General features: G+C 46.0%; 5 protein-coding genes across 7 annotated transcripts; 2 read left to right on the top strand and 3 right to left on the bottom strand.

Moving 5' to 3' along the window:
- Nucleotides 1-27: 27 nt before the first annotated feature.
- Nucleotides 28-2091, top strand: LOC143374625 (pyridoxine/pyridoxamine 5'-phosphate oxidase). 2 transcript variants are annotated; one of them, XM_076822877.1, is made up of 6 exons: nucleotides 28-345; nucleotides 658-881; nucleotides 989-1088; nucleotides 1174-1248; nucleotides 1536-1738; nucleotides 1817-2091. In XM_076822877.1, exons 1-6 carry the CDS (start codon nucleotides 244-246, stop codon nucleotides 1944-1946), a joined length of 834 nt encoding a protein of 277 aa, XP_076678992.1. In that variant the 5' UTR covers nucleotides 28-243; the 3' UTR covers nucleotides 1947-2091. The 2 variants fall into 2 exon arrangements, with proteins under 2 accessions (XP_076678992.1, XP_076678993.1); XM_076822878.1 differs by having other exon boundaries at nucleotides 736-881.
- An 853-nt stretch (nucleotides 2092-2944) lies between these two features.
- Nucleotides 2945-18833, top strand: Rudimentary (carbamoyl-phosphate synthetase 2, aspartate transcarbamylase, and dihydroorotase rudimentary). Its single transcript, XM_076822976.1, has 26 exons — nucleotides 2945-3198; nucleotides 4012-4150; nucleotides 4468-4753; nucleotides 4816-5132; nucleotides 5227-5794; nucleotides 5855-6088; nucleotides 6147-6791; nucleotides 6872-7424; nucleotides 7509-7884; nucleotides 7974-8400; nucleotides 8475-8673; nucleotides 8766-8917; nucleotides 8994-9098; nucleotides 13809-14057; nucleotides 14289-14540; nucleotides 14602-14766; nucleotides 14959-15120; nucleotides 15212-15383; nucleotides 15475-15590; nucleotides 15833-16250; nucleotides 16332-16672; nucleotides 16760-16901; nucleotides 16974-17044; nucleotides 17141-17319; nucleotides 17468-17672; nucleotides 18065-18833. Exons 1-26 carry the CDS (start codon nucleotides 3078-3080, stop codon nucleotides 18260-18262), a joined length of 6792 nt encoding a protein of 2263 aa, XP_076679091.1. The 5' UTR covers nucleotides 2945-3077; the 3' UTR covers nucleotides 18263-18833.
- On the bottom strand, nucleotides 9131-13751 carry LOC143374676 (uncharacterized). The gene is made up of 4 exons (XM_076822998.1): nucleotides 12808-13751; nucleotides 12178-12476; nucleotides 10322-12105; nucleotides 9131-10012 (listed from the first exon to the last, which is right to left on the bottom strand). The coding sequence occupies exons 1-4, from the start codon at nucleotides 13017-13019 to the stop codon at nucleotides 9380-9382; spliced, it is 2928 nt and encodes a 975-aa protein (XP_076679113.1). The 5' UTR covers nucleotides 13020-13751; the 3' UTR covers nucleotides 9131-9379.
- A 531-nt stretch (nucleotides 18834-19364) lies between the features above and the next one.
- LOC143374708 (uncharacterized) lies at nucleotides 19365-21974 on the bottom strand. The gene is made up of 3 exons (XM_076823075.1): nucleotides 21765-21974; nucleotides 19871-20015; nucleotides 19365-19777 (listed from the first exon to the last, which is right to left on the bottom strand). The coding sequence occupies exons 1-3, from the start codon at nucleotides 21820-21822 to the stop codon at nucleotides 19618-19620; spliced, it is 363 nt and encodes a 120-aa protein (XP_076679190.1). The 5' UTR covers nucleotides 21823-21974; the 3' UTR covers nucleotides 19365-19617.
- Nucleotides 21975-22565: 591 nt separating this feature from the next.
- Sing (MARVEL domain-containing protein sing) lies at nucleotides 22566-24240 on the bottom strand. 2 transcript variants are annotated; one of them, XM_076823058.1, is made up of 4 exons: nucleotides 23678-24240; nucleotides 23414-23596; nucleotides 22960-23100; nucleotides 22566-22884 (listed from the first exon to the last, which is right to left on the bottom strand). In XM_076823058.1, exons 1-4 carry the CDS (start codon nucleotides 23828-23830, stop codon nucleotides 22807-22809), a joined length of 555 nt encoding a protein of 184 aa, XP_076679173.1. In that variant the 5' UTR covers nucleotides 23831-24240; the 3' UTR covers nucleotides 22566-22806. The 2 variants fall into 2 exon arrangements, with proteins under 2 accessions (XP_076679173.1, XP_076679175.1); XM_076823060.1 differs by having other exon boundaries at nucleotides 22956-23100.
- Nucleotides 24241-25040: the final 800 nt, after the last annotated feature.

Below are 25040 nucleotides of genomic sequence, written 5' to 3' on the forward strand. Positions count from 1 at the left end.
TAGTCGAGGAGCTACTCCTACCTAACGCGAGGATTTTTGTATTCTGTCGCATATCCATTCACCGTCGTTGCATAAGTAAAGATACCTTACATCAAGTCATAGATCCGCTGTGCAACAGTGAATGTACGGACGATGCAGTTGGTATTCTGCAAGTACGTTTGATGGTGTTGCGAAGGATGGTCTGCGCAGAGTCTGGTAGGGATGGTGGGAGGTTTCGAGTAGGATTACTTAAATACTCGGTGCATGCATCCCCGCTGTTGGTGCACGGCATACGCTCGCGCAACATACGACAACGGTATAAACAGGTTGCATACAGCTAGCCAAGTCGGTGGGATAAAAAGAATGGTAAGAATATTCCTAAGTTTGACCATCAACCCAAATAACGTTACGTAACTGAAACGGCAGCATTTTTCCTTTGAGATTCTCAAGCGTGTCGCGTGTCAATCGAGCGCAAACTGTATTATGTGTCGTGCTGTAATATGACACATTCTTCCTTTGATATTATGCGCTGGAATAACAGCTTCACTACCTTTTGATAACGAATCGCAGATCCCAAACGGGTGGCACTTAACGCGCGTCAGCAGTTGTAGCGTGCCGCTAGTGTATTGTTCGTTTGTATTTCTTTAACTATCCAGCGGTTAATAAAAGTTCCATTAGTCGTTGGTGCAGTGGTTGATACGTTCTGCTCGGTGTGTTATTAAATCGGTTCTCGTACGGGAATCGTTATCTGCGAAGGAATCAAAAGGACCGCAGCTCTCCGGCCTGGCAAGAATCGACCAAGTCCTTGACCATCCGGTCGATCTGTTCAGAATCTGGCACGATGAGTTCCGGAGATTCAACCCGAGCGCGCCGGACGCCTGTTGCTTGGCAACTGTTTCAAAGTTGGTGCACGATCGATCGAAACTCTGCGTGCACACTGCACAGTGTGCGGTACACAGTGCACAGTGCGCAGACTCCAGAATCTCTAACGAAACCACTCTTCTTTCAGAGACTGTAAAGTATCTGCGAGGAATGTCGTTCTTCGAGAATTCGATAACGATGGTTTTGTGATCGTAACGGATAGTCGTAGCAAAAAAGTTGCTAACGTGGTAAATGTTTTACAAGTATCGTCTCGCGTGGTTAGGATACTTTGGTCAGCGTTTTGTTTCCACTAATCGTTGTTGATCGTTCTAGGAAAACGTCCCGCATGTCGCCATGTGTTATCTCTGGTTTCATGTAAACGAAAAAGAGCAATGGATAACCAAGCAGGTGCGTGTCAAAGTGAATCGAGAATTAATTATTATTATTCGTCTTTATTACTTGGTAAATATACGAAGAACAGTAATACATAAAGCATAGCGAAGTAAAAGGCGAGGCCGCAGTAGAATACTGTTAGAAGCCTAAACGTAACTAAATAACTGAAATTAAAACTAAAACTAAAACTAGGAAAGAAAAGAAAAAAAGAGAAAAATTTAAGAGAAGAATTTTTATTTTTTTTATATTATTGATAAATTACTGTTGTTCGTAACATTTATTTGCCACGTCGGTTTCCGTAGGTCAGGGTCGAAGGTACCATGAAGAGGTTGGAGGCGAAAGATTTCCAGCATCTGTACGACAGGGAGCCATTGTATTGCAAAATTCGAAGTCACTTGTGCCATCAGGGACGAGAAGTAAGTTGGGAGGACCTGAAACAGAGACACGACGAGATATTAGAATCTGTCGGTAGAAACGAGACCGGATTACGGATGCCGGATCACTTGTACGTGCACTTTATCTCGAAACACATCCGTTCCAACCCCGAGTTGCAACTGTTTTGCGTATTTAATTAATTTTACAGCATCGCCTACAAACTACTCCCGACTATGATGGAATTTTACTTCGCGAGGGATCAACTCATAGGAGATCGAATTATGTATCAGAGAGATACACTGGAAGATTTATGGGAACACCATCGGATTGCTGCCTAGCATACACTATTCACTATACATAGGTACAATCTGTCATCGAGGCGTCGATTTTTGGACCAATAAATTTCTACTGCCCTCTTCTGTTTCCTCTCACCTTCCTCGCATTTATAACTGAGTAGAATTATTAAATAAATGCTGTATAGAATTATTAAATAAATGCTGTACAAAAATGTGTGGTGCTTATTAATTTTCCTTTTAACATTCTTCATCGATCGTTGAGAGTAGAAACATACAGTTAGTAAAAAAAGTGTTTGGACACTTTTTAAAACCGCATAACTTTTTTAGAATTGGTCCAAACAACATGAGTTTTTTTTAGAAGCTAGAGGGATTAGTTTATTAAGTGACGTCTTTCGTAGTTTTGAAAACAAATGCAATTAGTCGGAATAGAAAAAAAATAGTAAAGGTCGTTTTTTAAACTTTTTTCAGTAAGCCTGCATGAAAATTCAATCGCTGATTTCGGGGATTCCGCGATTTTCGACCCTATTCTGCGATCTTTAAGCGTTCATAGCTCAGAGCAACGTTAACCGATTTTGATGAAATTTTAGGCATGCATATAACTTACTTAACTTAAAAAGTTTAAAAAACGACCTTTGCAATTTTTGGTTTCTATTCCGACCAATTGCATTTGTTTTCAAAACTACAAAACACGTCACTTAGCAAACTAATCCTTCTAGCTTCTAAAAAAAAAAACTCATGTCGTTTCGACCAATTCTAAAAAAGTTATGCAATTTTAAAAAAGTGTCCAAATACTTTTTTTACTAACTGTAGGTTGGGAAGACGCATCAGACCGAGTGGAACGTTCAAATTCAAAGTTGGTGGGTAGCGCGAAATGGCGCGCGTTCGAGCAACTGGTTTCCAAAGGAAGGCCAATGACTCGAGCGAATTTAGCCACGTGACGTGCGCAGAAGGAATGTACGCAGACGAGCGTTTGGAACGGACACCTATCGGCTGGGGCCGCGTTTTGCGGCCTTACGCGCAGGCTTACGCGAGCAGCCTCGTGGGAGCTGCAGCACGAACATGCTGCGACTATTGGTCAATGTATAAAGCGTGTTTTCGACCTACGGTGTTAGCAGTGTCTGCCGGCTCGGGAGCACGCTCGAATCGGTGAATGCCGTCAGCACCGTTGGGAAGATGCATAACCACGCGGCCGTTCCTTCGGAAACTACGAGAATCGCCTACCTCTTGCTGGAGGATGGCTCTGTCTTCCCGGGGAGACATTTCGGCGCGGAAAAACCAGTCGACGGTGAAATAGGTGAGTGTTCGAGGAGCACGTGTTCGCTCTCTGCGTCGTAGTCATGGACATCCGCACGTGCACGACTCTTTCCCATTCCACGGCCGAGCCACTTGCCGCATTTCCCTCGACTATCTTTTCGATTTCTTCGGTTAATATCGAGTTCCTACCGATAGGTATCCGGTCTGCTGGCAAACAGACCAATTGTGCTCGTGAGAACGATTTATGGCGTCGGCGTAAGCTCGCGTATGTAGGTACACATTCGTGTGCAGTGTGAGTAACATCGATCAGCCACGTGGGTTCGTTGCACGCTTATTGCCGAACGCGAGTGTCGCCGGTTCATATGTTCCCACGGCTGCGAACGGCTGCAAAATTCAGTTGGACAATCGTGATAGACCGAGAACATCGTTGACAGATTTATTTGCACCGCTTATCTCTTTATCGGTGGCCGATACTCAAGGCCCCAGCAAAACTAATTCCCACGCGAATGAACTGAACAGTCGAGCCTCCAAACCTGTTTCATAATTTCACGCGTTGCGTCTGGTCAGATGAAAATGAGAAAGTAGATAAGTCAATGGTATTTCGGAGCAAGATCTTTTCTTTTTAAGAGAGAGAGAGAGCTCGCCGAGACTATCGAGTCTCGGTGGGTATACCTAATTACCGAATTATGCGAGTTAAGATCCAACGCAGATTCGATCGACCCGTTTCACGTGTCGTAACGTTTCTTTTGTGTTTACATTTCGAACGTAACGGCAGAGCTCGGACGAATATTGTATAGGTACTGCATATACGTAACATGTGTACAAGAAATTCGCACTGATGCATTTTTTACAGTGTTCCAGACCGGTATGGTGGGTTACCCGGAGTCTCTGACAGATCCCTCCTATCATGCTCAAATTCTAGTGCTCACATATCCGCTGATCGGAAATTATGGCGTATTTGGGAACGAGGCGGACGAGAACGGCATCCCTTAGTAAGATTTCGAAATGTTCGACTTGAACGTTTAAAATAAGGGGCTGCGAGTTGCGCGACTATGGAAGAAACGAATTCGACGAGCAATTCAGTTTATTGCCAGCCGTATCTTTACCTTTATCTGGCTTCTGTATCGATGCGATCAAGCATACACATAAATATTTGCAGTTGCCGCATAATCGATAAACTGTACGATTGCCTGGTCGAGATTCGGAGCTGACAGATTCGACGCATTTCCCCAGCTATACTTGTCACTACGATTTGTCAAAAGCGTCGCGTTATCGCGGCAATATCACATTTCTATTTTTACCATTGCAGCTGGTTCGAATCTCACCGAATTTGGGCTGCCGCTCTGGTGGTCGGTGAAATTTGTAAAACTCCCAGTCATTGGCGGCAAACGAAAACTCTCTGCGAGTGGATGAAGGAAGAAAACATTCCCGGTATATACGAAATCGATACCAGAGCTCTGACTAAAGTAATCCGCGAGAAAGGCACTATGTTAGGTAGAATCGTTTTCGAACCGCCGCCTTCGAATCCTCTAACATGCCTAGCTCCTCCGATACAGGATCCCAACAGAAGGAATCTCGTTGCAGAAGTCGTTCAGGTGCGCTAGCTTCTCGCAATTTCTATCGCAGGCGTCTAATCCTTCATTGCTTCGAATTTCAGCGTGTGGAAAAAACTTACAATCCCAGCGGTTATCCTCGTATATGCGTAATAGACTGTGGTCTCAAGTACAATCAATTGAGGTGTTTGATCAATCGAGGGGCTCGCGTGGACGTTGTGCCTTGGGATCACGATGTGAGCAAAGTCGACTACGACGGCCTGTTTCTTAGCAATGGACCAGGTGATCCGGGCATGTGCGACGCGACGGTGAAAAATATTCGATACGCGCTGGAATCGCGACAAACGAGACCAATTTTCGGCATATGCTTGGGCCATCAACTGCTCTGCATCGCCGCCGGTTGCGTTACGTATAAGATGGAGTACGTATTGCCACTTGTTGCTCCCACGTTGCGTAGTCGGTACTAGACCGCAAATATTTCTACGCCACTAAATCCCCCACACGTTTGTACGCAGTTATGGAAACCGTGGACACAATCAGCCCGTCATGCATCATGGAACGGGACGCTGCTACATGACCTCGCAAAACCATGGTTTCGCGGTGAACGCGAGTGAATTGCCAGCCGAATGGGAGGCGCTCTTCACCAACGCCAACGACAACAGCAACGAAGGTGTGGTGCACTCGGCCCTCCCCTATTTCTCGGTTCAATTCCACCCGGAACACACTGCCGGTCCTGAAGATTTAGAATGTCTGTTCGACGTGTTCTTGGACGCTGTGAACGACGAGGCAAAGGGGAAGCCGCGAGTTTCTATCAAGGACAGATTGAATGAAAAGTTAAACTTCCACGTGGATAATCCTAAGGGCTCCGTTCGACCGAGGAAGGTACTGATTCTGGGATCGGGAGGTCTCAGTATCGGCCAGGCGGGCGAATTCGATTATTCGGGCTCGCAGGCGATCAAAGCGTTGCGAGAGGAATGTATACAAACGCTCCTAATTAATCCCAACATCGCTACCGTGCAAACGTCTAAAGGGATGGCTGACAAAGTGTATTTCCTGCCGATTATACCGGAATACGTGGAACAGGTACGCAATGATCGCTGGAATCCTAAGCTAATGTAGCTATCTCAGAGGTTCCCCTTTCAGGTCATACGATCCGAGCGTCCCGACGGTGTGCTCTTAACCTTTGGTGGGCAGACTGCCCTGAATTGCGGGGTCGAGCTCGAGAGGACCGGTGTATTCGAGAAGTATAACGTGAAAATCATAGGAACACCCATACAATCGATCATAGCGACCGAGGACAGAAAGATCTTTTCCGAGCGCATCGGTCAGATCGACGAAAAAGTTGCGCCTAGCGCCGCAGTGTATTCCATTCAGGAGGTGAGAATTCGTTTTGATTCGTTTCGATCGGCGTATGATTTCTGTGTTCCGTTCACAGGCGTTGGATGCAGCCGAAACATTGGGCTACCCTGTGATGGCCAGGGCAGCGTTTTCCCTCGGTGGTTTGGGATCTGGTTTCGCCAACTCCAAGGAAGAGTTGAAAATTCTGGCGCAGCATGCTTTTGCCCACTCGAACCAGCTGATCATCGACAAGTCGTTGAAGGGTTGGAAGGAAGTCGAGTACGAGGTTGTTCGTGACGCGTACGATAATTGCATCACGGTCTGCAACATGGAGAACGTCGATCCCCTTGGTATCCATACCGGAGAATCCATCGTCGTTGCTCCTAGTCAGACATTGTCCAACAGGGAGTACAATATGCTTCGAACCACGGCTATTAACGTTATCAGACATTTCGGTATCGTCGGTGAATGCAATATCCAGTACGCTCTGAATCCATATTCCGAGGAATATTACATAATCGAAGTGAACGCCAGACTGTCTCGAAGTTCGGCGTTGGCGAGCAAAGCTACTGGCTATCCGCTGGCATACGTAGCTGCGAAATTAGCTCTTGGTATTCGGCTACCGGACATCCAGAATTCTGTCACTGGGAAAACTACCGCTTGCTTCGAACCCAGTCTCGACTACTGTGTTGTAAAGATACCAAGATGGGATCTCGGGAAATTTCAACGAGTTAGCACAAAGGTAAGTATGCACTATGCATGTGTCCAGTGCCCACTTCCATGAACGTTGGAGGCTAAACGGTAAGTTCTCGTTGATTTCAGATCGGTAGCTCTATGAAGAGTGTGGGAGAAGTGATGGCGATCGGTCGGAAATTCGAGGAAGCCTTTCAGAAAGCTTTGAGAATGGTGAACGAGAATATTAACGGCTTCGATCCCTACGTGAAGGCTCCTAACGACGAAGAATTGGAGAAACCGACGGACAAGAGGATGTTCGCCCTTGCTGCTTCTATGAAGGCTGGCTATACCATCGATAGATTGTACGAATTGACCAAGATAGACCGATGGTTTCTGCACAAGATGAAGAACATTATCGACTATTACACGGTGCTGGAGAGTACAGACCATACGAAATTGTCGCACGACGTTCTACTGCGCGCAAAGCAAATCGGCTTTTCAGACAAGCAGATTGCTGCGGTAGTGAAGAGCTCGGAATTAGCGGTCAGGATACAGAGGCAGGAAAGCAACATTCGGCCGATGGTGAAGCAAATAGACACGGTGGCTGCGGAGTGGCCAGCCACTACGAATTACCTTTTTTTAACGTACAACGGCACCATGCACGATGTGGAATTCCCTGGCGGGTACACGATGGTGATCGGTAAGTTAACAAGCTGATTAGATTCACGTCCAATTACGGCCAACTGCTAGCAGCGGCTTATAAGTTGCTCCACGTTTCTTTTAGGTTCCGGTGTATATCGAATCGGCAGCTCGGTAGAATTCGACTGGTGCGCTGTCAGTTGCTTGCGCGAGCTGCGAAATTTAGAGAGGAAAACGATCATGGTGAATTACAATCCCGAGACAGTCAGTACAGACTACGACATGAGCGACAGATTGTACTTTGAGGAGATATCTTTTGAAGTCGTAATGGACATATACGATCACGAATGCCCAGAGGGTATAATTCTATCAATGGGTGGCCAGTTGCCAAATAATATCGCTATGGATCTTCACAGGCAACAGGCTAGGATCCTCGGCACCTCGCCGGAATCTGTTGATGGCGCCGAAAATCGTTTCAAGTTCTCTCGCATGTTGGACGGCATTGGTATCTCGCAGCCTAGGTAAACGAACGTCATCGTAACGTACATATGTATGTGTATGCGTGTAACGGAGATCGCGCAAGTTTAACGGGAACGTGGTGATGGTTTAGATGGAAGGAATTGACCAATTTGAAGTCTGCTATCGAGTTCTGCGACGAAGTCGGTTATCCTTGCTTGGTGCGCCCGTCTTACGTGTTAAGCGGGGCCGCCATGAATGTGGCACACTCGAACCACGATCTTGAGTCGTACTTAAAAAACGCCAGCGAGGTGAACAAAGAGCATCCAGTGGTGATATCCAAGTTTATTCTCGAAGCCAAGGAAATAGACGTGGATGCAGTTGCCTACGACGGAGTTATCCTTTGCATGGCGGTGTCCGAACACGTGGAGAACGCCGGGGTTCATTCCGGCGATGCTACTCTCGTCACTCCGCCGCAGGACATCAATGCCGAGACCTTGACGAAGATAAGAATAATATCGAAAGCTGTTGCTGCGTCCCTCGGTGTAACAGGTCCCTTCAATATGCAGCTGATCGCCAAGGTAATTATTTATTGATCTCGCACAGGCAACACCAAGTGCAATCGATGAGTAACCGATCGGTTTTCTCTTCTCAGGACAACGAGTTGAAAGTGATCGAATGTAACGTCAGAGTATCGAGATCGTTCCCTTTCGTTTCCAAGACCCTGGACCACGATTTCGTGGCTATGGCCACGCGACTGATCGTCGGGGAGCCCGTCGATCCTGTCGACATTCTTGCTGGCTGCGGTAAAGTCGGTGTTAAAGTTCCACAGTTCTCTTTCTCGCGGCTTGCTGGTAAGAACATTAATCAGCCGAAGTAACTTAAAGTCTATCAAATCTATCCCTTGAAACTACTAAATCACTCAAGCATATGTTTAAACGAATAGGCGCGGACGTGATGCTTGGCGTGGAGATGGTTTCCACGGGGGAAGTTGCTTGTTTCGGGGATAACCGATACGAGGCTTATTTGAAAGGAATGATGAGCACTGGCTTTCACATACCGCAAAAGGGCATCTTGCTGTCGATAGGGAGCTTCAAGGTAATATTTTTCCTCGGTCTAAGGATTTCGATGCGGTGCTCAAACGATGTTTACACTTAACTTGTTCCGGTTGCAGCATAAAATGGAATTCCTACCGTCTATTCGCAGCCTCCGAAAGATGGGATACAAATTGTACGCCAGCATGGGAACAGCAGATTTCTACACCGAACACGGCGTGGAGGTAAGTGAAAAGCAGTCTTTACGTTTCGCGCCTTCTCTGAAAAATGTACAATATATATTTAAATATGCTTAATACATGCTACAAGTGAACTATCGAGAGTATCTTTCACACTATTTACTTAGGCTTTAAACGTTCTACCTATTAGCCTTCGGGGTGAGAAACCCGTTCAGTCTTTTTTGAGTATAAAAAAGAATAAATTACTAGGTCGGTGCCTAATTGAATCGGGCACTTGAATTTATTAGCGATCGACTGATTAAATAAACTTTTTTTCCAGCATATCGTTAAATGTACGTGGATTCGTTCGATATAGGTTTGGGCTCGACGCGAAGCATCACGATTTTCTGGGGCTTGTCAGTAGCGTTTGATTCCGAAGTTTTGCCCTCGGTTGCCACTGAAATCGTAGACGTCTCGTCCGCTGGGATTTTCAAAATTTGCTCCTCCGGCTCTTCGTATTGCACTTCGTGAATGATAGCTGTGATGATACTCTGATCGGTCTTGTCACTCTGGGTATTCCGATTCGATGGTTTTCTTGGTTGCTCGTTTCTCGTATTTGGCGCAGTAGGCGTAGTGGGAACTTGTTCCGGCGATTTGTATGCGAATCGATTTTTCAGCGTTGAAACAAATATAGCTGCTTCTTGGTTTCTCTTGGGCGTCTCGGGCGGATCATCCGGCAACCTCGTGGTCGCGTTCTTTTTCCTCAGAACTTTGATCTTGTCGCGATAAGCTCTGGCGTCGTCCTTGTATCGTTGGTGTTCGAACAGCAGGATTGACAGCCGATCGGCTTGGTCCAAATAAACGGCTTTCTGTCGATGAGCTCGATATTGAGTACACCGTTCAGCTATTTTAATGAAATGCCGTATGAAGAAATCTAGGAGAGCGCATAACCTTGGACCCTCCAACTCAGCGCACCGTATCTAAAAACGTACAAGCCAAATGAACGCGTTTCTTTGTAATCGTTAGAGTATTAGAGATAAGATTAGAATGTAAGAGCAAAGATAGATTAATTGGGCTTTTTTTTACCGATCAGTGAAGTGTGTGTACGTATTGCGTTCCGTCTCGTTTGCGTAGAAAAATTCCGAAGAGGAAGAGAAAGTCATGAATGAGGTGAAGTGCGAATATGGCACGCGTTAAGAACGGAGTAATGGGGTACTTGTAATGGGACGGGTGTGTTATCTGTTGACATATATCAAAACATATCCACCTCACCGTGATACGAAACTTACCGAGATTTCAATGATCGAATCCGTGGCTTTACGAGGGTTAATCAGCGTTTTATTGGTGACCAAGTGGACGGAATGCTTCTTTCGCTGGTTCCTGACGGTGTCCCAAAATCCGGCTGTACCATATTTGTCTTCTTGCGCGACGCGGTTCTCGCTTTTTTGCGGTATTGGTCTGGAGATTTGCTGAGCCAAAGCCGGATTGATCAGCGTCAGCGTGTCCGCGGTTAATATTTTCAACAGGCCCTCGAAGTCTAATCGCGGGAAGAAGTTCTCGCTGTATCGAATATTCTCCATCGCGTGGAAAACGTACATCACCGGATTCTCGGTGATACGTTTCAATTGCTTTTGCGTGTGCAATAGGTGCTCGCACGGTACCCGTTGAAAGAGATTCCTACCCCTGATGAAGTAATCCCTAAGCGTAGGTTCATTTTGGCTGATGTTATGATAAAGGGCGTTTAATAACGTGAGCAAACACTCGCCCATTCTGTTCTCGGGCCACTTGGACGGCCTGTCGTTCTCCTCGATCATCCAAAAGAGTTTGTGCCTGATATGAGCGGTGGTTAAGCCGAATATGGTATCGAGGACCGGTCTCATGAAGGTTTTGTGGAGCATCAGCGTGATCAGGTACACTTGGACTTGGGCCTGAGTCATACAGGTCTCTAGGTATCGTTCTGCAGTTGGGAATGTGAGCTGCCATTCGAGGTCCTCGATCAGATTACTGCTTCCTCTTCTAGGCACGAAGCCTTCCGGCACCACGTAGCATCCAGAATCCTTGATCTTTTCGACGTCGTCGTAGTCGGGCCACGTACTCCGCGGTCTGTCCAGCCATTCTTGAGCACAAATAGGCCATTGCAACCAAATGGCGGGCATGATCTCGTACTGTTCGATACGACTGTGCTTGAACGTGTTGGAGATCATCACTTTGTCGCAATAGAGGACGCATCCCTCGCGTCTCACATCCTCCAGGCATTCCCGATCGAAGCCGAAAGAATCGGCCAATCGATGCGCGAAAACGTTGATGAAATGTTTCATGAATTCAGTACTGCTCGCGTAAAATAAGTCGTAATTGTGTTTCCTCAGTGCGAGCTTGATCCTTCGTTGTTTGCTATTCAACAGCTGCCTTTTCTCTTCCCTCGGGTCGTACAGCTTCCCGTCCACCGTGTACGTAACTCGTTTGAAGCAACGATTCGGAAATTCGGCATTCGTTATCCAAAATTCGTTTATCTCTTCGCTGTTGGAAGTTTGGCTGAGCCGTAAATTTTGCATCGGGTTGCAGCTGCTGTCGCTGTCCATTGCGTTATTGTCGGATCGATATCCGGAAGTGATGCTGCTGGTGCGACTATTATTGTTGGATCCTTGCAGTTTCGTTCGCGGCGATTGCTTCTCGTATCGCCGACGCTCCGCTCTGAGCAGTTCTCCCTTGGACCAGGTTCGTTTGCTGCGATGCCTTTGATCCTCGACCGAGGAGCTATTCTCGTAGTCCGTACTGGTTCCAACGTTACGGTTGGAACGAGTCAAAGCTTCTCGATCCTCGGGCGGAATTTCGTCGTCATGTAGATTCGGCAAGGACCTCGTGTGCCCATACTTGCAACTCTTGGAGTTCAGCATACCCTGTTTGGATCTTTTGGTCAAGATCAGGTTCGTAGGTGGCTTCGGACCGTAAACGCTGTCTCCGTCGCTGTAAAGTTCGTCGTCGTCCTCTGCTATTGACGACAGATCTATTTCGTCATCTCTCCTCGTCTCTTTCAGCATACCGACCTCGTCGAGAAGTTGCAGCTGAACGTACCCTGGTGATACGAATGGGTTTCGTTAGCAGTAAAGTTAGGATTTATCGTATACCACCGCGTATTACCGATTACCTTCGTGTTCCGTGGGCTTGAGCAGTATGTTGTACATGATCGAGTCGTTCACGCTACTGTAATAAGTCGAATAGCTCTGCTCTGTGATTTCGATGTTATCGTGGACAGTATAAATCCGGACCGGTTGAAGCGGCTCGATGGTCGTACGAATAGTTTGTCTCGTCGAGGTGAAGCCGACATTTCTAGTGATATGTTCCTGAAGAACATCTGGCAGTAGAACGTGCTTCTGCGGCGGTAAAAGCTTGTTGTATTCCGTTTCGCGCGACGAGACCAACGCCTCTTTCACGTGCTCGATTTCTCTGAAAAGGGAACTCGTTATAAATCATTTTCTGGCCAGTGGCGTGAAAAATTCATCATCATAACCGCAGAGTAAAGTCATCGTGATAGAGAAGCAGTTATTTTTACTGGCTACTTAAACCATACACAACTTGCGTCCACGCGCTGATTAGATTACGAAGAATTGAATTCCGACCGGTATCAGTATATCTAACTAATCACTATTTAAGAAATGGCCTCATTATTCTTATTAGCTATTACTAGTTATTACCTGTTCCCTATATGTAGAATACATAAATATTTATCTGCAATAACCTGTGGTCATGCTGACGTATTTAAATGCCGACAACTTACTCTTCGTAATTCTTGAAGAACTGCGCGCACATTATCAGATTGTTTAGCACAAATCCTTCAGGGTTGCTTTGGATCGCTCTTCTCAGCAAGCGAAGTTCAATATCCTCGTACTCCTCGTCCCGAGTCGGTGGTAACTCGTTACCTTTGACTTTCTTATTGCGGCCAGCTTTCCCTCGTAATCCATTCTTGTTTTTCGACTTGGAATTTCCCATTTCTCGCTTCCGTTACAAAAGGGCTGCACTCTCAAAACTATTCACACCGATAAGCTTCTCCTCCCCGTTCACTTTACCAGGAAGGAAAGTACGAGACGTTGATCCTGACACTCTACAGGAGATTCAACGCCCGCGAACATGACGCGAGCGAGCACGAGATGACACGTATTCCACACTCATCGATGAGATAGTGATCCAGTCGCGGGGTACCGCTGCCGATAAATACCTAGCTATCTCGTTATCGAGCTACGAAACAGGCTGCTTTTAATCGGTGCTTTGCTATCGGCTATCGACAAATATGTTGAACATGAAAAATTGTCGAGCTGCAATAGCACGGTCGAGGTATTCTCGTGTGATAGCGTTTTCGATGATTTCACGAGTAGGACTCGAGGAAGGAGGTGAAGCTGCGTCGACTGCTAACACCAGTCGATCCAACTTCTTACGCGTGTAATTAATGCCCTATTAGGTGAGAATGTATTAGGAAAATAATAGTTTCATTGAATAAATTTTTAACTGACATACACGTGAATATTAGTGCCCCGATCGAGGCATTTTTACCTTGATCGATAGAATGTCAACGATTTAGGGAAACTTTATCAGGCGATTATTATCACATACCTAGATACATCAGATCTCATTCTGTGGACACCCACAAAGGTAGAATTGATAAGCTGTAGATACAATGATTGTGATCCAGTTCACTAACAATAAGCTGAGATAGTGTGTTGGGATATAATATTTTCAACGAAATGTTTTCGACTACCACACCTTGGAATGTTTTAAATACAGGTGGAACCGGTACAATGGACCTTCGAGAACATCAGCATGAACGAAGATTCAAGCCCGAGCGAGCTACGCCACTTGGCCGATTTCCTCTCCAAGAAACAATTCGATCTTATAATTAATTTACCAATGAGGAACGGCGGCGCAAGACGAGTTTCTAATTTCATGACGCATGGATACCGTACTAGGAGACTTGCCGTTGATTATTCTGTCCCTTTGATCACGGACGTAAAATGCGCCAAATTACTCGTTGAAGTGAGTACGAACGTCGATTCACGTCGACGTATCATTTTGATACCAATACCATACCAATTACCACCCACATAAAGATTACATAATCCGTTTAGCAAATTGCCGGGCGCAATTAGGTACCAGTTCTAAAGTCCGTTTTAATATTGACAAGAAACTACGTCGGTATTAGTGGCGATACCGCTGTGAGATCGTATCGGGAACCGACGTCATTCTTCACTTACGTCTGTTTCGCAGGCAATGAGAATGCTCGGCGGGCACGCACCCCGCATGAAAACCCATACAGACTGCGTGTCTTCGCGAATGATGATCAAACTTCCTGGTTTCATCGATGTTCACGTGCATACGCGCGACCCTGGCGCGGTTTACAAAGAGGATTTTGCTTCTTGCACAGCCGCTGCGCTTGCTGGCGGCATCACTATGATCTTCGCGATGCCCAATACAAATCCAGCTGTGGTTGATCATCAATCCTTCGCCCTGGCGAAAGAAGTAAGGACCAACTTGACCCGCTTCGTCGAAATCCTTGTATTACAACCGAATGTTATTGCAGCGCGCTCTTACCAACGCGAGGTGCGATTATGCAATCTTTATCGGCGCTTCGTCGGACAATTACAGCATAACACCGGAGTTAGCACCATTGGCTGCAGGTCTTAAAATGTATCTAAATGAAACGTTCACAACCCTCCGATTGACAGATCTCACCGTATGGATTAAGGTACGTTTGCGACCTTGGGCACATCAAAACATAGATGCTTCTCATCCAAGTGTCCTCAATATAATAATCCTACTTCCGTTAAAAAAAGTGGGGATTACACGCCTCAGTGATAACGTCTTACCGCGGAAGATAATGGTAGGTAATCACTAATTTTATACTGTGAATGTACACGTGCGCCTTCCATCGTTGCAGCACTTCCAAAGCTGGCCAAAGAAATACCCCCTTTGCGTACATGCCGAAGGCCAAACAACAGCCGCAATTCTTTTATTGGCCGGACTACACAATAGACCTATCCACGTGTGCCATGTAGCGCGGAAGGAGGAGATTCAAATTATACGCGCCGCTAAAGAGAAAGTACGTGTGCCTGCTTACAGTTATGTAGGAGAAGTTCTCCCTTAACATCGACGGATGGCGGGGTGCATCTTTATGTTATTCGTTTGCTCAGGGAATGGTCGTTACGTGCGAGGTGTGCCCCCATCATTTGTTCCTCTGCGAAGAAGATCTTGACCGCATTGGGCATGGACGAGGCCAAGTGAGACCCATATTAGGGACCAGGGAAGATCAACGAGCTCTCTGGGAAAATTTGGATGTTATCGACTGCTTCGCGACGGATCACGGTAAACCCTGCTCCATCTCTATTCCAACCTTGCTCCTCTCGTTAGTCTTTCCATAAGCACGATGATACCAATAAACTTTTCAATGTTCAAGCACCACACACGGTACAAGAGAAATCCACCGAGAAACCACCACCCGGATTCCCTGGACTCGAAACCATGCTTCCTCTTTTGCTGACCGCCGTCCACGAAGGAAAGCTGACGATGGAGGTACTCGCCATCGTTTTGATCGATAACTTAAACCCGCCACCTTCCTATGGCATACTTTTACTTTTGCGAGATGTGAACATTGAATCATAGCTTTGATCTAGATACACTGTAACGTCCATTTCCGCGCATGACGCATGAACGGCTATTTTTTACATGTTTTCATCACGAGATAAGGTTCACTGCCACATTTACAAATGCAGCGACCACTAAGTACGATAAAAGATAGTATCCCCTCTTTTCAGGACGTGGTAGAGAAATTATACAAAAATCCGAAAAGGATTTTCAATATACCAGATCAGCCAAATACCTACATAGAAGTGGATCTGGAGGATGAATGGGTAATTCCGGAAGCTATGCCCTTCAGTAAATCAAAGTGGACGCCGTTCGCCGGGACGAAGGTTCGGGGATCGGTCCACAGGGTAGTTCTTAGAGGCGAGGTTGCTTACGTCGAAGGGCAGATTCTCGTGAATCCTGGTTTCGGGCAGGATATTAGGGAAATGCAAGCGAAGACGAAACACCAAGCTTCCATGAATGGACCAGTGGTGGACGTAACTAGCCGACCAAGCTCGGCTTTGGATGGTCTTTTGTCGCCGAATTGCGAAAAGTACACCAATTACTCGGAACGAATAGTAGATATGGCGGAAGAAGATGCTCAAAATGGTACAAACATATATTTCTTCACCCAAACGAGCCGTAACTCATCTTTTGAAATACTCGCATACCATTGAAATCCGTTTTCAGAGTCATACGCACACCTATTGCAACCAGTGTCACACAAATCTAACGTTCACTTCGCTGCGGAAGTGGACTCTCGCGACCACTTGAAACTTCCGACGCATCAACGGACCATTTCACCTCTTCCAATCAGTAGTGTGATGAAGTACAAGAGCGACAGCAATCCCAATCTTTTCCTGACATCCGTTGCACCGGTGCCCTCTGTTCACACCAGTAATAGTCTGGTCGGGCACAGTATTCTGTCCGTGGATATTTTCCATAAGGAGATACTGAAGGACCTCTTCCATATCGCGGAGTTTCTTCGTAATGCTGTTAGGAGGGAACGACCCCTCGATCACATTCTTCGGGTATAGAATTATAGCTTGTAACGGCACAGAGTGCATATACATAGGTATTCCTTAGAATGTAATGATTATCATTCACTCTTCGAACAGGGAAAACTGATGGCCTTGATCTTTTACGAAGTTAGCACGCGAACTTCTTGCAGCTTCGCCGCTGCGATGGAGCGCCTTGGAGGCCGAGTGATATACATGGATGGTTCTTCGTCCTCGGTGAAGAAAGGGGAGACTCTGGAAGGTTTGTAATGTCGTGCACCTTTCATCTGCGAGCAAAGAGTAGACTCCTTCTCTTTCCACGTGTGTGTTACAGACTCGGTGGCAGTTATGGCTGGATATGCCGACGTCGTTGTCCTCCGACATCCCGAACCAGGTGCAGTATCGGTGAGCTTTGATTTTCCAACTTAATCGATTTCACACGCAAGTTCGAAAGAGAAGAGATAGGTACAGGTGTTTACTTTTTCGTCCATCTCTATTCAGAGAGCAGCTCAACACTGTAGAAAACCTATGTTGAACGCCGGTGACGGAGTAGGTGAACACCCAACGCAAGCGTTACTCGATATCTTCACGATACGAGACGAGATCGGAACCGTGAATGGTCTCACAATCACCATGGTTGGTGATTTGAAACATGGCAGAACTGTCCACTCCCTGGCAAGGTGAGTTGCAATTCGGCAAATATTTCGCGGGTCCATAAACCTTGCCCCGCGAGTCCGTAATCCTTGACCGGTCTTATCTCCTATTCGAATGGCGTGCGTCGCGCCGCGTCGCGACTAATAACCCTGGAACGTTTGCGCTCTGGTACAGGTTGCTGACTCTGTACAATGTCGAACTTCGTTACGTATGTCCCCACGGCCTTGGGATGCCTGACCATGTGGTAAAGTACGTGTCCGAGCGGGGAATCCCCCAGGAGAAGTTTTCCACCCTCGAGGACGCTCTACCCGATACGGACGTTCTGTACATGACTCGCATTCAGAAAGAACGTTTTGCCACTCAGGAGGAATACCGACAGGTAACTGCTCGTATAAAACAGATCCTACTCGGGTTCGGTTGTCAGTGAACTTGAGACCAGTTTCAAGTTCTGCGGGATAAATTGATTAGCATGCGAAAGATTGATGAAGATCGTTGGAAGGGATGGGGTTCGCGTTATACGCGAGACCTTGACCGAGGCCTTGATAATAGATAAACGTATTCAACATTTAAAAGGAGACAGAGATAATAGAATCACCATGAGCTTAATCTGCTCGCAGTGGAAGAAGAGAGATAGGTAGTTGTCTCAGCCTTGACACGAGTTATCTTTTCCTCTGGGTCTTGCGCGAATAACCAAAGTTCATCCTGCGTTCGGATGGGATGAAATGCATCGCATTCATCATCGATACGTTGGAAATGTTTGCCGTTTTGCAGGTTTGCGGACACTTCGTAGTATCGCCACAGCTGATGTCTCGGGCGAAGAGGAAGATGATAGTGATGCATCCTTTACCTCGAGTCTTTGAGATCAGTCCGGAATTCGATACGGACCCACGTGCTGCTTACTTCCGGCAAGCCGAGAACGGCGTTTACGTTCGAATGGCTCTGTTGGAGATGGTCCTCAGACGTCCCTGATTCGTTCGAGGATGGAAAACAGCCTTAGTTCCTGACCCACCACCGTTCCGCTTTTCAATGCAGCGGCATAACAAGACAGAAGATACTCGATCGCATTGCCAATTACACTATGATTCCTGTACAATATTTTATCGACGACCAAAGCCACAATGACACCAGACTTTTTAAGGACAAGAATAAAGCCAGTCGATGGTCATCCTTTTGGAGGTTTTAATACTTTCAGGCGGACCATTACAATGAAATATTCGTCCAAACTTAAGGATAAACAATGTTTTCGAGAAACATTCCACTCTCGTGAAATTTCTTACGAATGTATTTTCATATTTTTTATCTTGACATACTGTATTTCCAGATGCGATTAAAGTTTCCGTCGCATAATATTACAACTCCCCCTCACTGTGGACTGTGGAGTGTATGCACATGCACTCTACACAGGCGTGTAAAAGAAGACAGCCAGGTACGAGGTAATAAAATCTTTTACTTTCAGATAATACCACTTATAATATTATATATACACTGTTGAACATATGTACACGTAATATACGATTCGAACGTTGAATCATGAAACGTTCGCGATAGTAACGTCTGCATTCTTCTCGAACTTTGTAATCACTCGTCGACTTATACGAATCGTTGACGTTGGATACGCTTGAACGAACGATCCGCGATAAAATCGTGATATTCTGGCTTCGTCAGAACGATATTTTATTTTCTAATCATTGCAAGGCCGAAGGTATGACTAGACATTGAAACCTCGGCAGTATCACGGTCGCGACGAATCAATTGTACAGAAACTCATCGCGTCTATAAAAATATAGAAAGCGACTGCTCGTACCCGATTTGACTCGGTTCGCGACGAGAGACACCTGCATTCGTACACTTTTACGCGCGTACTTAAGCGTTCACGTTTATCCACGGCATACGATCGTAAAGTCGTATCGTTAAGTAATCGAGCGAATGGAGGTTGTTGATTTGCGCAAACACTAACATTCGAATGTATGTACATACAACTGGCTTCGCATTATTTCCGCTTTCGATTATTCTGAATAGAACATATGCTGGCTCGTGAGAACTTTCTAGGCAGATCATTAAATGCGATCGATGCGATCGAGAGATTTTAGCGACTATCAGATAAATAACGATATGTAAATCACAGCTACAGGAATAATCTCCATCCGAAGCACTTTGCGGTGGATGCACGCATCATTAGGAAAAGTTAGTTCGTTCGTTGGATCGAGACCTAAAATAATGTTATCGGAAAAATCACTTTTTCTCAGCTGGTCAAAGAGCTTCGCTGAAAACCACCAGCGTTCTGGCTCTGGTTTCCATTGAAGGTGGATGCAAACGCGGTTGCATCAAACTATCGCGTCTCTGGTTCGGAAGCTAGTCTCGCTGGCACCGTTCGGGCACATTTCCGATGCTAAGGATTTCGCGTCATCTTTATGACTTCTTCTTATCCGAGATATCGGTGGCATTCTCAGTTTGAGCTTCTTTTTCTTCAGCGCGTCTTGTTTCCTGAAACGTTAGCAAATAATCAGTCGGTTCGTTCCTTTATACTTTATATTCACCCTGCGAGAGGGGGCAGATATCCAACATGATTTTACGTACTGGTGCTTGCAGTCGATGAAGATGCCCATCGAAAATAGTATCACTATGGCCACGACGATACCAATAACGACTACAACCAGAGTTACTATCGCGTCCTCTTCTTCCGGTGTAAAAGGTGTTTCTGTGGTTGACCACGACACTTCCCCTGGAAGAGAAATGGTTTCCAGTGATGTTAAAAAAATTGTGGATGACAAAGCCTTCGAGTCGCTTTCAAAAGCTCTCGCTTCGTGTACTTTCGACGACCAAGTGAATTCTATACGTTTCCGTGGTTACTTCGCAATAATTGTTCGACTTATGTAAGATCACGGACCACGGAACACGGTCAACGACCCAGCCGTGTCGCGAGGCCCAATTTCTGCATCGACGCGTACGAAAAAGTAACGCTGACGTGTTTTATTTCCCGCAACTGATCTGCTTCCGAGCAAAAGAATGGAGGCATTTCCATAGAAAGGAACGAAAAGGAATTCCATTATTCCCCGCGACTGACGTCACAGAGACGTTTCCCGTTCTTCGCTAGAACCCATGGGTAACGTTTTTCGAGGCACGTACGCCACCCCGGTGACGTATGGCCTATGGGACAGGAAGAAGAAGGGTCTGAAGTATTTACGGAGACCCAACCCTAGACCCACCGATTCAACAGGCAGCTCTGCGACTCAAACCGTTTTTGGCCAACTCTGCGTGCATATAAGTCACGATCCGAGACATTTAGAACGCTTAACGGTCCAGAGAGCAGAAGCGCGTCCAGGATAGCGAAATAACTGTTCCTACAGTGTCTGACCGATAATTTTTTTTATTCAGCAATGTGTTTTAGTTTGACGTAAATTGACCGCATTCTCCAGGGACAAGATTCTTCCCCGCGCATTTAACGCCCCACCGTGACCAACTACACCTATCGATGACTTCTCCATGTGAGAGGCGTACTTGTCAGCGACATCGCTTTCAAAGATAAGCGATAACAAGTGCATAACGCGTAAAACGTACAGCAACAGATTTTTATGTTACACCCCGCTAGGATTGCCTCCCAGCAGCCAATTCCAATGGCATTGAGTAATCGAGGTAAACAGCATGCTATCGGGGAACGATCATTCAACAAGCAATCTGTATTTTTTCTACCACAACTTAGACTGAATGTCGAATCGATCCAAATGAACCTATAACTGCAATGATTTTCCCTCAAACGACAAAGCATCCCAAGCAGTTACTGGGCCTTGCAAGCGGTAGGTATAGGTGCGCACTTGTCATTACCTGCGCGCGATTGTGTTCGTGACAGGCTAGCAGATTCAATGATTTTATCGGCACCTGTACGTACCACCTTCTCTCGGTTTTCCACCGACGCGATGGACGCGCAGATATTCAGTGTTCCGCGATGTTTCCTGCTGTTTGTTTTAAACAAATATAGCACAGTCCCAACGATGTTGGACTATTTCAGAAACTAGATCTCGAATGGTTTGCATGAAAAGTGAAATCGGGATAGTTGCACTGTTACTGGTGCCCATAGAGAAAGTATCTACGCGGTTTTTCGTCTCGTGGTTACGCGAGACTGAAGTAGATCAGCCTGTCAGATTTCGTGATGATTAGAAGAAGGGAAGCAACACCAATATTACTCCGTAAGGGTATACGTGTACTCGTATATCCGTTTGTCCGGTTGACCCTTCGAATCGAGGCGGAACAGGACTCATCAGGCGTTGGCACCTGTTGAGCTTCTTATAAGATTTGTAGCAACTGGCTGTGTGAAAAACGGAGTGCGCGAGGAAACTGCTCCGAAACATCATCCGGGTGAAATCTGTTCTTCCGACTATACTTTCCAGCAACCCGCCGTGAATGAGTTCGCTGCACGTTTCGTTGCAATTGACAATCGCGATAGAAAAGAATTATTCTCAATTGGACGAATTACCTTTCGAGGAGGACGGTAGTCCAAGGCTGTCGTTGATGCTTCTGACGCGCAGCCCCATGTTCTTGATCCAGTTGTTGGACGGTGTTGGCTCACCTTATTCGCGGAGAGCGATCGAAATCGTTCGCGGATCGACCGGTTCGGGATCCCGAAGTAAACTGACGGCCACATGCCTCGAGTCATGCGATATGCTCGGTGAGGCCTCCGCGAGAGGAACGGAAACTGAACGTGTGGGACAAAGACTTGGCGTTAAGGGTCGAAGGAGGAAGAAAGAGGGGCCAGCTATGCTTGACGGGTCGCGCGAAGAGGAAGGCGGGGTGAAGAGGAAAGAGAAACCTCGCGGACTCTCCGACGCGACGGAGTCCGTGAGGATCGACGCGACGCCGACGTGTAGAACTTCCATTCATTGTCCGGGAACGGGAACGGGAACCACGTATACCCTGGTACGCATTGAAACGACCTGCACAGTTTTTGTACAGTCGTCCTCAAAATTACTCGCCATCCTTGCCCTGGATAAACTATCAATCGCGGTTATGAGTTCCCATTACATACTCCTCGCGATTACGTAAGCGCATTCTCAAAAATTTATCAGTTACGTGTATGGCAGTACTTTATTTATATTCATTTTACATAAAGCCTGTATAAACATAAGCTGGATGTCGACAGTGACGTTGTTACGGAAATGTTGTTTAATGCACGGATACGCGGCAGTCCGCTCTATAAACAAAAATCACTGCCATTACAAACGAATCAACAAACATGTACATACAACGTTCATTAAATCACTGTCAGTTGACGCGAGCACGCGCTTGAACAATTTATTTCACTTTCGTCAACCATGGTTGCGAAACCAACAATTTGTTGTATTAAACGGCCAGTTTCTGTCGCGAAGTCTCCTCCGTCGCATGACTCAATTGTAATTTAGAATGAGTTGTACAATTTACTTACTCTGCGCATACGTTTCTTCGATTACCATACTTGATTGCGAATCGGTATTCGCGGTATTTTCATAAATCTGAAACTCGTTATTAGGTGAATTTATTAGTCATCCTCCGGTTCTATAGTGCACATAGGAGAAATATGCATCTATCCCGTGCAATACTCCAACAAAGCCACTCAAAGTCTGTGAAAGTTAAAAGAACACTTTAGATAATAAATGAGATATTGGAAGGAGAATTTGCGAAGCAACTATACCTACATAGGCAGCTGTCATTGCAGGATAAACATCGAATCCTGGCCTTATGTAATATTCGGGTAAAAGGAATACCTTCGTGGAGAATGCCAAGTAAGAGGCGGAACTCAAGTACAAAAAACAAGCTAGAGCATTAAACATCATCTCCTGAAATTGTTGCGAAATTTATAATAAATCTATTACTGGAATATCATAGCTCTGCCTGTTGAGAATATCGCTGTACTCAAGGGTCTCCGGAGACTTGCTTCCAGGGGAGGGTAACTTTGGGATGACGGTAAAGAAAAATATACCCCTCTCGCTATTTTAACCCATTTTGTAGTGCCAATTTAATTAAAAATTTAAAACCCAAATTTAAAAATATTCCCTTTTTCAGTATAAACTTAATAAAGATCAGTTTTGAAAAATAGGCGGTATTTTCTCAAAAGCCAGGGTGGCAACTGCCTCTTTTGGCTGTACTTACGAATAGAGAAGCTCTGATTAATTTGTATGATTTCTCGGATACGACGTAGCAGGCGAGTAGTACCGCTGATATCAAGAAGCAAGCGGAGGATGTGGTCAAAGACCCTTCAAAAGCGGAGCCGATCGTTGTACTATATCTCAGGCCGTAATTAATTAGCAAGCTTTGTATCAATCCGCTGATTACCTACAAACACATCACCCGGTTGATAGTTATCACACCCATACGTTACTACGTGTACCTAAACGTTTAGCGCGTGGAACGTACCGCTTCGCACAGTTTCAAAATTCCAGGCATGGTCTTCAGGAATTCCACGTGTATGCACGTGCAACATCTGCAGAAGCAACATTCGACACCTCCGGCAGCGCGAGTACCGGTAGATGACATTCTGATCACCGGACCCGCCCTGTTTCTGCCCATCGCGTTCTACGCCCGAAGATTCTTTTATCGACAAACCGCGCACTCGGCAATGCAGAAGTTCCGTTGCACGCGTTTACTTTCAATTCGCCGGAGATTTCGCGAGAGTATCCGTCGCCGACGCGTGGGTCACCGTAATTGATAAGTTCATTAAACCGTCTCGTCTACGGCCAGACACTTGACTCGATCAAGCCAATTGGTTAAACGACGATTAATTCGCATCGTTGCGAACCAGACGGTGAATCGGCTCCCTGATCCCTGCCACGTTCGATGCGAAGATTGCAGTCTACTAGACGAACGGATAGTTCCCCGAGCACGGAGGGAAATGCAACCGTGTTTGCTAACACTCTGAAAGGAACTGAGGGTGTTTTACCAGTTGATCCAGAACGTTTAAATGTCGTTGCACCCCCCGCGTCGCATTTAACACAAGGGATACCAATGTCTATTTCTGGCACGTGGCTGTCGGTCGCAGGCCGGCTGCACCGCCGCCACAGGAAATATAAAAAAGAAATTCCGAACGGAGATTATTCTTTAGCCAAGGGAAGAGAGAGGAGAGGGTGCCATGTCGATCTTGAATTTCGGCCGCGCGTGCGACTAAATTGTCAATGAGGAAACGGTGCCGCGATGCATCGATTCCTCGTTTGCGCATAGAATGCGCACATAATGCAATTGCTTACGTTATGCATCGCACCGCAGTATCCTGTTCTCTTCGTGCAGCTTTATTGAAACTCTTCTCGCATATGTGGCTACGTGCAGATTCGCGTCCTGTCCATGGCCGTGCAAAAGCTTCGTTTTCGTCCATGTGACGTTTCAATTTTCTGACTCACGATTACGTCAATCGTTTGCTGTCGTACATATTTATGTAAAATGGAAAGGGGCTTTCTTTTATAGGTGCACTGTAAATCAGTACACCTGGTCAACATGGTTTAATGCGACGCTTAACGTTTTCTTGAAAAATACTGCTTTAGTGATTTTTTCTCATCTGTTCTCTACACATGTATGCAATACATTTATGGAAATTAGACGCCATCGGAGCGTGAGCGAATCCCGTGACGAAGAGAGGTGTATCCGAAACAAATATATTCGAATTTTAATATGATACTATAAAGTCATATGGAGATTATTTGATTTGGATACATTTCCCGCTTTTTCCTTCGCTTCCATCTGCGCAAGCGCAGAAGACACACGATAAACGCGGGTTCTCTCGTCCGTT

Source organism: Andrena cerasifolii, chromosome 11 (assembly GCF_050908995.1).
Source record: "Andrena cerasifolii isolate SP2316 chromosome 11, iyAndCera1_principal, whole genome shotgun sequence".
Lineage (NCBI taxonomy): Eukaryota > Metazoa > Arthropoda > Insecta > Hymenoptera > Andrenidae > Andrena > Andrena cerasifolii.